The following is a 13,569-nucleotide window of genomic DNA, read 5'->3' on the forward strand; positions in this document are numbered from 1 at the left end:
AGGCAAAGAAAAGGGAATGTATTTCAGCCATGGGAGATGCCTTGTATGAAAACAGCAAGAAATGGAATGACAAGTTTAGGGAACAGGTCTAAATAATGTAATTTGTTGAGAACCTATATGGTATGTATGAAGAAAAAGATGTCCTTTCCTTTTCTCTCCAAGCTTCCTGCCTAACTAATACCTTTGGGCTCTGAGGTGTCTTCTAGGGAAACAATTGGAGAACTCCATTGTCTTGTTTAGGTCATCCAGATGAAAAGCATTTCCATCACTTGGAAAGCTGGCCCACCAGCCCACACCTCAAGCCTTCCATGTTCAATCCATTTTTCAAGGCTCACGTTTTCTATGAACAAAGTGTTCACACAACACCATTCTAACTCACCAATCAAATTCTTCTCTAACTCATGGAATGTTAGACCTGGAAGAGGGGTGCGTGTGGTGCTTAGAGACCAACCATTTTACAGGTCAGAAAACTGAGGGTCAGAGAGGTCCAAGAATTTGCACATAAGTTAGTGGCAGAATGAGGATTAGAACCCCAGGTCTTCCGGTACCAGGCCACTACACCATGCACTACTTCTTTTGCATTTATTTTGTGTATTACAAGGCAACATGGTATAAGGGACAAAGAGCTGGCTTAGAAGCCAGGAAGACCTGCCTTCAGGTCACACCTCTGATACATTCTGGCTGTATAACCCTGGACAAATCACTTACCCTCTTAGTACTCTAGGCTCAAAGACTACAGGAGAAGGTGTAACCTCCATTGCTGGAGGGAGATTTCTCATCTGGTAGTTTTCTATACCAATGAAGTCACAGACACAGTCCCTATCATTAGAATTTGAGCTCCTTGAGGGCAGACTGTTTTCTACCTCTTTTTGTATCTCCAGTGCTTAGTATGGTGCCTGGCACATAGTAGGCACTTAATAAATGCTTGTTGATTGATTGACTATCCTTATTAGAATCTGGGGATCTGGGTCTACTTTGAGATCTCTTTTAGTCCTGGGTCATTAGAACTACCCAGGGCCTGAGATAGTTTGCCAGCTCCCAGGGAAACCAACAGTTCATGGTTCACCTTGGCTGGAATGTATATTTTCAGGCTTGGGCCTCAGGGGTCAAATGACTCTTAAAGAGAAGACTCTCAACATTCTTCTTGAGGCTGGGTATTCAGAACAGAGCTGCCTGCTATTAGGGTCACAGGCTGCCTGGTCTGCCAGAGTATGAGAAAGACAAGGGGCTTTAGCATGTGCTTCTTGGCCCAGATCTTCCACGCGTCCAGCTTGCATGCAGGCGGGTCCTCGTGGTTTGACATTTTCCAGAGAACAGCACATGCTGAGACCTGGAACCATAATTAAGCTGCACGTTTGGCAGTAATAAGCCTGAAGGGTGGAGAGCTGGACTGGTGAAAACATCAGCTCCCAGCTGGGTGGACTCTGGTCTGACTTCAGAGACAGTTAAACAGAGCTCCAGGTGGGAGGCTGTGCTTGTTGGATTCCTTCCAGAAGCCCCACGAGCTGCACGTGGGACCTGACGATGATCCCAGAGGGTCCTTTCCACTGGAATGAACAGTCTGACCTGGTATCCTGGCCAAGACGTTCCTCACCTTCTATGAAGCTGTGTGCTGGCTGCCACCCCCACACCCCAGGGGCCACTGTGTGTCAATGGGGCCTATGAGCAAAGGCTCCAAATACTATAGAAACATGGATTTCCCATAGCAACATAAACATAAACTTTCTCCCAGATGTGCCACTAGATCCCTCTCACCCCAACATTCTTCCCTAGAACATGCAGTGTGTGTCTGGGCAGCTGTATCTAGGCACTTCTCTGGCCCACTGCCCAAATACCCTGAAGGCAATTCAACTGAATGGCAACAGGAATCTCTGTCTTTCATTCATTCTGCCAGGCTCCAGTGAGTCATCTCTACTGGAACAGCATAAGGCCCAGTTTACCGCAAACTGGCCTGGAGGAGGCAGGTACCTTAGGGGTATCCCCTCAACTCAACTTTAAATCTTGTCAATGGCACCATGTCACCCTTCTTCCAACCTCACCCTCGAGTGCTCCCTCTCCTTTCCCTACATCAACTCCCATGGATTATTCCTTGCATACAACTTCAGATTAGTTCCTTCTCTATTCCCATCACCCCCAAATCTGGACCAGGTCTTATTGCAACTGGTCTCCTCTCCCCTATGGTCCCCTGCTCCCACTGGTGAGTTCCCCCCAGAACCTCCATTGTGGAGAAGGTCCCAGGTCAGCTTTCCTTCCTTCCTCTCCCAGGGAAGCTTCTGAATCTTTGGACTTCACCACCTCACTATAGTCCCTTCCCTGCTCATCCCTTCTGCATTTCAGTTCCCTTTCATGTCGTGCCTTCCCCTTCCCCCATTAGAATGTAAGCTCCTTGAGGACAGAAATGATTTTTCTTTTTGCTTGTATTTGTATCTCCAGGGCTTAACACAATGCTTGGTATGGAGCACCACAGTAAGCCCTAAATAAATGTTGTTGACTGGATTTAGCCTCCCCCCTTCAGTCTGCCCAACTTTAATGCTGTCCTTCTCCAGGCCAAAAGCCTCCAGATCAAACCCAAACCTCATGGCCTGGCATTCAAGGTCCACTCCAATCTGGCCATTCCCTATCGATTCAACTTTATTCCCCACTTTGTCCCATTTCTATACCATGTAGCTTCAACTCTAGCCAGATTAATTTCACTCTCCTCCACATATACCACGCTCCTTTCTCTTTTCATTGCTACCTTTGCTTATGAATGGGTGAAAGGACATTCTTTTCACTTTTTTTTTTTTTGGGGGAAAGGCAATTGGGATTAAGTGACTTGCCCAGGGTTGCACAGCTAGTAAGTGTCAAGCATCTAAGGTTGGATTAGAGCTTAGGTCCTCCTGACTCCAAGGCCGGAGCTCTATCTACTGTGCCACCTAGTTGCCCCAGGACATTCTTTTCTCTACCCACAGTTCAAGGTCCTCTAAGTCCTTCTTCTTCCAGCCTAGAGGGATTTCTCATCTCTCTAACCAATGTCTGCATTTATGGTCTACATTGTACACTTTGGCCTAGATCAGTTTATTGAAGCAGCATTTCCTCATTGGGGAAGGTGATCAAACACCTAATTCTCCATATAAATAAAGCTTACCGCTTTAAATGCCAAAATGTGTTTTAATTTTCACCAGCCTGAATGGAAATCTTTTGGGAAATACATGCCACTGGGACAGCTTAGGTAGCACAGTGGATAAAGCGCTGGGCCTGCAGTCAGGAAGACCTGAGTTCAAATCCAGCCTCAGACATTTGCTAGCTGTGTGTGTGACCCTGGGCAAGTCACTTAACCTCCATTTGCCTTAGTTTCCTCATCTGTAAAGTGGGGATAACAATAGTACCTATCTCCCAGGATTTTTGTGAGATCAAATAAGCACTATATAAATGTTAGCTATTATTATTCCTAAACGGAGAATGTTGAGCATAAGTTAATCTTGCCTCGATGATGCAGGGTCATTGTTCCTACCTACCCCACAGGGTTGTTGTGAGTAAAGTACCTTAAATCACTACATAAATATGAGCTGCTGCCACTCTCATGATGAGTATCAATTATTGTGCTGGGCTGTGATGCCCCCAGAGGTCAGTGAGGGGCTTGCTCCCTGGCTGTTTTCCCTGTTTCCAAATAAGCCCTTGTCACACTCAATCCCCATCAGCTGAACCTTCACTTTGCTCCTTCCAAATAAAGCACACTTTGCACTCAAGAGCTGACAGAAGAATGGCTTGTCTGGCTCCCCAGCTCTCCTGGAGGAGAAGCCATGCTTGGGACTATGGAATTCAAGCAATGGGCCTGTCAGGATCAGGCCAAGCTGAACAAAGCAGCTTGCTCAGCTGTACCCGGAGGCTGAGGGCCTCCTTTAGTGGCTTCTAAAGATTTTCTCTAGGGCAGGCTAAGGGTACAACAGAGGCAGGGAGTCCAGGCCCAGAGTTCCATTCAGCATCAAAATGGGACAACCTTTCCTCATTCTATAGCAGTTAATGTCACTTCAGGCTCTATTCATTGTTCAAGAAGAGTAGCATTTCAGGGACAGCTAGGTGGCGAAGTAGATAGAGCTCTGGACTTGAGTTCAGGAGGACCTGAGTTCAAATCTGGCCTCAGACACTTGAAATTTACTAGCTGTGTGACCCTGGGCAAGTCACTTAATCCCAACTGCTTCACCAAAAAAAAAAAGGAAGAGTAGCATTTCAGCAAATACTACAAAGGGGCCTCTCCTGATACCAACAACTTTCATTCACATTCCCCAATTATCTGCAAGGCTTCATTCACCGGGCCATGTGGCTGATATTCTAATCTACTGACCAGTTCAATAAATTCTGAATGCCTGCTGTGTGCAGTGCACTGTGCGTATGTCTGGTTATACAAAAGTCAAAAACAACATAATCCCCAAAGAATTAATAATTCAGTAAGGATCTAAGACATGTACACAAATAATTATGCATTAGAATGTACTAGCTGTTTGCAGGGAGGGAGGGATCATTACTAGCTGAGAGAAGAAGGAAGGCTTCATGGAAGAGGTGGCACCGAAACTGGATCCTGAAGGACGAGAAAGATTTTAGCTATTCCAGGCATGGGAATGACAACACATCAATGCATAAAGTCAGATTAGGGCAGGGTGAAGTCAAGGAAAAGCTGGGTAGGGAGAGAAATTATTATTAATAACCAATCATTTGGGGAGATTCAGAATTCCCCCTGTTTCTAAAGTCCTTATTTCAAAGTTCAGTCTCCAAAGGACATTACTGATCATGAGATAGAATCATTTCTCTCCTCAATCTTGTTCAGACCCCAACCAAACTTACAGGGAATTTAATCTAAGGTGAAATTCAGGCCCACAGCATTTTGCACAGGCTTGGGGGAGGGGGAGGATAAATTCTTTGAATAGATTGCCCAAGGCTGGGCAATTTAGAAGCAAATGACATAAAGTTACATCCCCTAGCCTCTTACTAAAATGGGTCCACCTCCTATTGTAATATTCGTATTTTCTCTCCACACACACACACACACACACAATTTGTTAACAAATCAGAGTTGACTGCTACTCTTAGAAACACCCACTCTTCCAAGGGCATATATACCGTGAAACCAACTCCATGAGGGATCTTTGGCATTCAAGAGTATCACTGACTCTTGTCAAGATATTAGGAGAGACCCTGCTTTCCAGAGCTAAGGCCCAGCAAGCAAGCTGTGCCCTGAACTTGGCATAACAACAATCCTTCGCGCTCACCCTCTGGATGAATTGATGGTCTCTGAGCTCAGGCAAGCACCAACAGGCCCAGACATGAAGCCCTGCTATGAACAGACTTTATGCCACCAGACAAACTTGCCTCACTGTTACTGTTGTACCTTACTACTGTTGCTACACTACATTGTTTGACTCTTTGTCTAGCCACAAGTATATAAATCAAGGTTCAGCCACACTAAAGCAGGTCCCCCCAAGAGGGGCAGGGCCCTGGCACATGTATCTAATCTGTCTCCTTGCAGGCAAGCCAGTTTCCTTCACTTTTAAATTAAACTTCTGTTTGATGCCTGACTCTCCTGTCTCTAGTCTGCTCTGTTTGGCTCTGGACATCTACAGATTAGAGGCCGGTTTGGTCCAGTTGAAACCCTTTTATTAATAAAATGATTGCATTATTAATAAAATAATTAGTTACCCAGAAACTATGTCTCAAATTTTTTAAATGTCACAGTAGTATAGTTTACTTGTTACCCAGTCAGTTTAAAATAAGGCTGGTAAGGTAGGTGGGAGCCAGTCTGAGAAGGGTTTTAAATACTGAAATATTATTATTAACAATAATATTGATAAAGGACTTTAAAGTTTGCAAAGCATTTTACATACATTATAACAACACAGATTCACTGATTTAGATCTAGGTGCCTATGGTCATAGGAGATCATTGTTCTCCTACCCAACACCTTCCTACTCATTAAATTCCAGCAGCTTCCTATTACCTTCAGGATCAAAAACAAAGCCTCTATTTGGTATTCCAAGCCCTTCATAACCTAGTCCCCTGCCACCTTTCCAATCTTCTTACACCTTGTTCCCTGCCAGGTACTCTGACCCAGGGACACTGGTCTCCTGGCTGTTCCATGAACAAGATACTCCAACTCTCCACTGGAGGCATTTTCCCTGGCTAGCTCCATGCCTAGAATGCTCTCCCTCCTCATCTCCACCTATTGGCTTCCCTGGCTTCCTTTAAGTCCCACTGGATTTGAGAGCTGTCACTAAGGAAGCCAGCAGATATAGACTGAAGAGAAGGACTAAAGTGGGTACTGAGATCATAACAGGAAGGTAGAAAGTCTCCCACAGTTAGATAATAGTAACAGAGAGGAGGAGAAATGATAAGACTTACAGCTGAAAAGGGCCTCTAAGATCATTTGACAGGAGAGTCTGAGGCCCAGAGGGGATGTAAAGGTCACATAGGTGGTAAATGATAAAGTAAGCACTTAAAGAAACTGTTAGGTGACTGTGACAAAATAAAGGCCCAAAGGTTTCATCAGTAAACAAGAAATATGCCAACTCTTCCTCCAGGCCCTAGGGGTCTGAGAACATGACAGACATGACCAACACTTGAGAAGTAAGTGATGTGACCTCAGAGGAAAACCAGGTTTCCTTTAATTCCAAGTGACACTGAGAGGATGAAATGGAGTGTGTTTACAAAAGAATGAGGTTCCAAAGATATGGTGAAAGAGGCTAGCAGAGAAGCATGAAACTGGGGAGAATTATGGCTGAGTTATACAGCAATTAGAGGCATCATAGGGCAACAGAAAGAATGCTAGACTTATAAACAGGAGAGGCCTGGGTCGGGGGTATCACAGTTCTGACACTCATTAGCTGGGTGATCTGGGCTGGTCATTTTATATCTTTGAGTCTTAGTTTCTTCATCTGAAAAAATTGGGGTAATAATATTTGGTGAAAACGATGAGATAAGACAATAATATTTGTGCTACCTACCTCACTATGCTGTTGGGAGGAAAGCACTTTGTAGATCTTAAAGCCCTATACAAACATGAGTTTTTATTGTTACAAAAGCAAGGGGCAAAGGAGCTGGGGAGAAGGCTTAAGCAATTAAGCATTAGGGGAACTGGATACTGAGAAAGTTTCAAGAAGGACTTGCCAGCTATAAGGCAGGGGAAGACCAAACGGGCAGAAGCTCATAGACCAGCTCAGTCATCATCAGCTTTTGTAACCCTGAGTCACAGTGGTAATGGAAAGAGAAGATGTCAATTGACAAGCATTTATTAAGCACTTATTATATGCCAGGCACTGTGTTATGCACTGTGCTACAAAGAAAGGCAAAAACACAGCCCTGGTCCAAAAGGAACTCACATTCTAAGATATTACAACAGGTGACTGGTGGTCACAGTCTCAGTTGCCAAACCCTCTGCATATTTGGGAAGAAAATGATTTAACTGATTTTTTTTTTTTTGGTGAGGCAACTGAGGTTAAGTGATTTGCCCAGGGTCACACAGCTAGTGAGTGTTATGTGTCTGAGGCTGGATTTGAACTCAGGTCCTCCTTACTCCAAGGCAGGCACTCTATCCACTGCGCCACCTAGCTGCCCCCTCTCCCCTCCACTCTCCCCCATTTAACTGATTCTATAAAACATCTGGTTCTGAAATAAAGGTAGTGAGGGAATTGTGGGAGGGAGGAGATAAATTCATCTCTAATTACAGAAAAAGCACTACCCTAAGAACAGCTCCAAATTTGGGTGCTCCTTTTAAGTGAAGTCCCACCTTCAATAGACGTTCAGCATAAATGTGACTAAGTATCCTCAGCACTGTCCTGCAAAACTTCTTTTAAAATGCAACAAAAATAGCAGAGGGTTATCCTAAATAACTGTAAGACTAAGGACTCCCTTCAAGTTTCCAGGCATTTTTCTGTACTTCACCAGCCTTTATTACATTGTAGGGTAAGCTGTCTTTTCTAGAAAAGTTACACTTGCATACTTCTTATTTGATACTATTTTCAGCCTCCAAAACCCCTAAGTAGTTAGAATTAAAAGTATATCAGAGTTTCAGAGGCAATGTTTAAGAGTCAGTCGTTTTTGGCAGAAAGATATTCAAAGAGAATAGTAGGAAGTAGGAAGTCTTCTCCTTGATGGAAAAGAAGATTTTATTGGATAGATGCTCAGGACCAGAAAGCAGCCAAATGGATGTCAGGACTGAATTATAGAGCATTTGAGAAGCTGAAATGTTTATTGAAGAGTCATCTTCTATTCGAGCTAGGAAGGAACAACCACAGGCAACAGAGATTCCCTATGGAGGAGGACAGGAAGAGAGAAGTCAGAAGAGTGAGTGCCACACAGCCAGAAAAAGGAAGGCAAAACTCAGGAAGGAACATTGGCCTGGGAGCTTAGAAACATCTGCTGAAAGGCCTACACAGAAGGATCATCACAGCCTTTGGAATCTGTACAAATGGGAGAGGAAGTAAAATTTCACAGAAACTTCAGCATATCAATAGAGAGAGAAAATCACAGACCATTAATTCCCAACACAATTATTGCACTACAGTGAAGTTAAGGGTACAGAGAGTTATGAGGGCAACCTCAGAATAGAGAAACATTCCCCAACCCCCAAATGACCCTTACACAGGAGGCAGCATTCAAGTTTGAAAGTCAGAAGACTGATATCACCTAGGCCTTTGGAAAAGCGTCAACATCAGGTCCCTAGAGAGATAGCCTCAGCATGTGCCAGGCATGTTCCCATAGCCACCAATTCACACATACTTTGGCAATAGCTTGGACCACAGTCAATTTAACAGCAGTAATATAGTCCATAGCTTAAGGGCTCTGATTCTTTATCCAGAAACAGCCCAGATCACAAAACTCCTCACAAAAACCAGGTAACCTTAAGATAAGACAGAAAAGATTTCTTCTCCCCATTCCCAGGTAGGGGAGTGACTTTCCTAACTTCCATCTTGTCACTGCCCTGGCAGTTCAGCCTTCAGCCTGTAAGGATCTTTACCTATTTACCCCCTTCTAACACTATAGTAAGCTCTAACCACCACCCCTCCCAGCCAGATCTGTAGTGGCCGGGCTTCATCTTCCTCCCCAGCTCAGAAATGGGCCTTACCCACCCAGCCAATAACACAGCAGCATTTATCCTTCCCTTTCCAGTCCCTGCCCCATCCCTCCCACTAGGTGAAGGCAATAACCACCCCCCTTTCTTTATTCAGTAACGTCCCCGACCCTGTGCCACCCCAGCCTGAAATGTCACTGAACCTCTCCCTTCCAGCCTGTGACTACAACAGCATCCCATCCCCAGCCCTGAACGGTCTTGACCCCACTGCCTGATTCCCCTCACCTGGTCTGAGAGAACCCTAACCCACCCCCCAGCCTGCGAGGGTCCTGCCAGCCTCGGGCCTTCCCCAAGTCTCTGTCTGTGATGACCCTGACACCCCAGGGGCAGCGTTGACCCTCCCTCCAGACTCCAGCCCATACAGCCCAGTTCCTTCTTTTCTATGAGTGATGGCCCAGGAGATCTTGACCACTCCCATCCCATCTTGACGGACGTGACAGCGCCCACCTCCCCCCAGGCTGGGACGACCGGGCCCCACCAACCCAGCGAGAGGATGCCAGACGCCCCGTTCCCGTCCCGGGGCGGCCCCGACCACCCCCAAATCCCTTTCTCATAATCTGTGACAGTTAAGGGCGGCCGCCAGGTCCTTGGGGATCGTTCAGCCCATTAAACGCCAAAGCTCTCTGTCCTTGCATGTGCTGCCCCGCGGGGACTCACCGGTCAGCTGCTGCCCGAAAGCGGAGGCGGCGGAATAAGCCCCTTCCTCCGGGCACATAGTGACCCCCGTAGTCCTCCTCCTCCTCTTGCCGGGAAGGGGGCGGGGTGCGCGAAGCCGGAACCGCGCGGGAACCGCGCTCCCTGGACCTTGTAGTCCTTCCGCCTCATCGATCTCCGCAGCCACGGGAGGGGATTCCTTGAAGAAAACTACAATTCCCGGCGGCTCAGGCCCAGCCAGTGCTGATTGGAGACAGCAAAATCACTCTATGTTACAGTTTGGATTTTTATTGGCTTTGGTTCACCGGCCATCCCGATCAGACCCAATAGTAGGGCGAAGTTTCGGTTCTCGTGGCTGGAAGTGGCCCCGCTGAGAAGGCACGCTAGCTATCGTCACATCTATGAACTAGAGTCGACATGACTGCCCGCGCGACTGCGAGCTGCGGAAACTACGGGGCAGAGGGCCAAGAGGCATCAGGGGGCGGGTACTTCCGGTAGAGGTAGTCCAATCGCAGAGCCAGAGACCTAGTGCCCTATAAAAACCCGAAGAGGCGGGCTTCCCGTTCTTTCTCTGGCTTGCGCGCTTTCTTGTCGGAGGTGAGACTCGTGAAGTACTCCTGTGACTCTCAGCTTGGTTGGGCACTGCTAGCTCCGAGTTCCAGGCAGGGACCTGGCCAGCCCTGCCTGCTGGCCTCACCCTTCCTCTCCCACCCTGCTGTAGCACCTGGGAACGGCAACCGAAAGGGCTCATCCTCCGGCACGTGGAGCTTTCCTGCGGCGCCGCCGGACGATCGAGGTGAGCTGGATCTCTGGCCCTGGCCTGGTAGGGCCGGCCTTCACTTACTATCTCCGTGCTCCGCGTGCAGACTGAATTAGCCGAATCACGTGGGTGGGCCCCTCTCCAATAGGAGCTCGAACGAATCTTAAAGAGATGATCCAGTCTGCTCTGTTCCTTTTACAAAAGGGGAAATTGAGATTTGGAGAAGGGTACAAGACCTGTGCAAGGTCAAAGTTAGGTAGAGCCAACCTTGGCTTTTGGGCGGCGTGTGAAATTTGAGGAAAGGAACTGAAACTTGGCCCACCCCTGCTAAGGGTGTTTTAATTGATGTAGAACTTTTATTTGTCCGCTCTCCGGAAGGCCTGGTCTCATAACTTGGGAGATTAAGGTTTGCTACTGATTGGGGAGCCCGCGACCAGTTGACTTATCCCCGTATCCCGCTCCTAAGGGGTAGACGAGAGCCCCTCTGCCTCACACCTCCGCCTTAGGTTGTGGGCATGAATTAGCTTGCGTTACTTGTAAGCAAAGAGTTCATGGTCATGGGCCCCAACATAAACACCACCCCCAAATTGGCTCTAGCCTAGAACTGGATACACCATGCACGGTCTTTGGCTAGTCTTTGTGTCTTGGTGCTCTAGCATAATGCTTGGCGCATAGTAGGCGCTTTAGTAAATGTGTATTGACTGCTATGACCAGATACCCTTGGTACTCAGGTAATGAGTAATGAAGTAGTTAATCCAGGGAACGCGTGCCTAGTTGAGGGAAATGACGACTCTGGGACAGTAATCGTGAGTCCGACTTCAATTGGTCCGGTGGTTGACTTCGCTCTTAGAAGGCAGTTAGTCTACAGCTTATTTGCTGCCACCTAGTGGGAGAGCACAGGAGGAATTCTTTACCTGTTCTAAATTATAAGCTAATCTGATCTCAGGTAGGTCCTGAAAGTTCCATAGGTGCTAGTGAAAGCATTCTCCCTCTCCAAAATGGGCGTCTGGATTATAGTAGACCTGACTTTTAATTACGTTGGGCCATTTGCCACAACTTCAGTAGCCAGTGATGAAATCCACATTTCTGACACCTCGTATGAGTATTGCCAGTGCCAATACTTGATTATGCTTAAGATCTGAGGCTGCAATTTATTGTCTTCTACTCGGGAACTGCATTTTATTCAGTTGAATTTTAGATAATAAATGTACTGTTTAAACTTTTAGGTGTGCCCCATGCTGTGGATGAACTGAACCACCAAAAAGGTGAGATTTGTACATGCTTTTATTTTTAAGATAGTCTGAGCCAGTGATGAGACATTTCCATTTCTGACACCTCGTATGAAACCTGCATATGCAGTTTGATTATATAGCAAGGCTGAGGCTCAAAGATTATAATTAATTGGACATGAATTGAAAAATGAGTGGCAGGAAATCACCAGTCTCTCAAGAATTGTTCCTTCTAAGTATATGGTTGGTTTTTTTTATTTTTAGATTCCACAATGATAGCAAGCTACAACAATTTCTTCATGAATTTCTGTTTGTGTTGTGGGTAAGTTAAAAATTTAGAGCTTGTGGGGGGGAAACTTTAAGATAAAATCCATTATGTTCACAATAAAAAAGGCACTTTGGTTGTGGATGGTGGGGGGAGGGGGTCTAACCAGTAGCGGACAACAGCTGAATAGCCATTCACTGTATAAAATTCTCAAACCTTTATATCTAAAAATGAAAAACATGGCATAGCTACATGCTGAGGCAGCTTTCTATTTCCTGGTGTTTATGCCTCATCCCTGTTCCCCATATTCCTCCTCCTCACCTCCCCCTTCCCCATTGTTCCAGGTCTTTAAGTGCCAAGGAGATGGAAGTATAGAGCTAGAACACAGCATCACCTGGTGCTCAGGGGCTTTCTCAGTGTCCATAGCTTCTCCTGGCTCCAGGGTACATCCTTCCTTTGGATCACCTCTACCATGGCAGCTTTGCTGTGGTTGGGGAAGGAGGGAGACAACATAGTGTAGAGATGACCCATTTCCCAGTACCATTCAGTGATTTTTGTATGTGTATCCCTACGCCAGAACATATTTTGACAATACATATAGATGAGCTTGCAAAAAAAGCTACTCCATAGTAGCTGTAGGGAGCACCTGCCATAAAAGAGGTACTTGTCAGAGGTTTACTCCTGACAAAAGCTGAAAATGACCAGGAAAAATAGATTGCTGTCTCTGGCGTCCAGTGTGAACCTGCCTCAACATATGAAAAAGAAAGGTGCCAAGGGGTGGAATTGCAGCCTTTGCAGGAGTGATGCCATAAAATGGAGCCTATCACTCGTAAAGTCCTTCCAAGGTAAGTAAATTCAAGGCAGCCATTAGCAGAGCTGAAGATGGTTCTTTTCTGGACTGTTTCTCTAATCTCTCCCCAACAATCTGTTGCCCTAGGTCTTAGTGTAAATTGTCCAAACTAATTTTTTAGAGCAAAGCTCCTTTTGCTAGATCTGAACCTCAGGAATGCAGCCTAACTTGGCTACCAAATGTCTCAGGACATGTACAGGAAAAGCCACTGATGCCAGACCTAGGTTCCCAGGCCTATTATGAGATTGCTGTCTGTTTTCCTTCCTTCCTGATGTTACATTTGGAGCAGAGAGTATGAAGGCATTATCACTCATACCTGCCCAATCACCACTTCCAATTATGTTGTGCCTAGTGCAGATATCTGAGCATGCTTGAGTTGTCAGGGAGCTGGTGTCTGTGCACAAGTTTAGACAAATAGCACCCTTAGTTTGTATTGGCCCTTGATTGGTGTTTCTTGTCATTATGTCATTAATTGCAATTGTCTATTAAAGTTCTTCTGAATAAACTGAAAATTGGTAAATTGTGACTTAATTTTCTTACATCTGTCACTAGGTGGGCCATTGGTACCAATATTCTCAAAGGATTTAGAATTGGAAAGGACAAGTTAGACCATCTAAAGGACCTCAGTGACTATACTTGAACAAGAGTCCCCTCTATAGTATGTATACCTGACAAATGGCTTTAAGACTTTGAGAAATGAAAACTTCTACT

At 45.9% G+C, this 13,569-nt stretch overlaps 1 protein-coding gene, 1 long non-coding RNA gene and 2 other non-coding genes across 12 annotated transcripts in view; 3 read left to right on the forward strand and 1 right to left on the reverse strand.

Moving 5' to 3' along the window:
- Positions 1–9,908, reverse strand: part of TRAF7 (TNF receptor associated factor 7) — a 58,312-nt gene extending 48,404 nt beyond the window's left edge. For 3 of the 9 annotated variants that reach the window (XM_027862728.1, XM_027862726.1, XM_027862717.1), the window contains exon 1: positions 9,758–9,840. Coding sequence is in view for 2 of the 9 variants with exons in the window: in XM_027862725.1 (XP_027718526.1) it covers positions 9,758–9,815 (58 nt within the window). In the remaining 7 variants the exon portion in view is untranslated. Of the gene's footprint in view, positions 1–9,757 lie in introns of all 9 variants that reach the window. The other 6 variants (XM_027862718.1, XM_027862722.1, XM_027862713.1 and 3 more) reach the window with 3 other exon arrangements.
- Positions 9,909–10,203: 295 nt separating this feature from the next.
- Positions 10,204–13,352, forward strand: LOC114043655. Its single transcript, XR_003569137.1, has 3 exons — positions 10,204–10,550; positions 11,741–11,779; positions 12,008–13,352. It is a non-coding gene; the product is annotated as an uncharacterized LOC114043655 (long non-coding RNA).
- Positions 11,578–11,661, forward strand: LOC114044000. Its single transcript, XR_003569163.1, has one exon. It is a non-coding gene; the product is annotated as a small nucleolar RNA SNORD60 (small nucleolar RNA).
- On the forward strand, positions 11,818–11,900 carry LOC114043999. The gene has a single exon (XR_003569162.1). It is a non-coding gene; the product is annotated as a small nucleolar RNA SNORD60 (small nucleolar RNA).
- Positions 13,353–13,569: the final 217 nt, after the last annotated feature.

Source organism: Vombatus ursinus, unplaced genomic scaffold (genome assembly GCF_900497805.2).
Source record: "Vombatus ursinus unplaced genomic scaffold, bare-nosed wombat genome assembly UNPS02014770.1, whole genome shotgun sequence".
NCBI classification, from domain to species: domain Eukaryota; kingdom Metazoa; phylum Chordata; class Mammalia; order Diprotodontia; family Vombatidae; genus Vombatus; species Vombatus ursinus.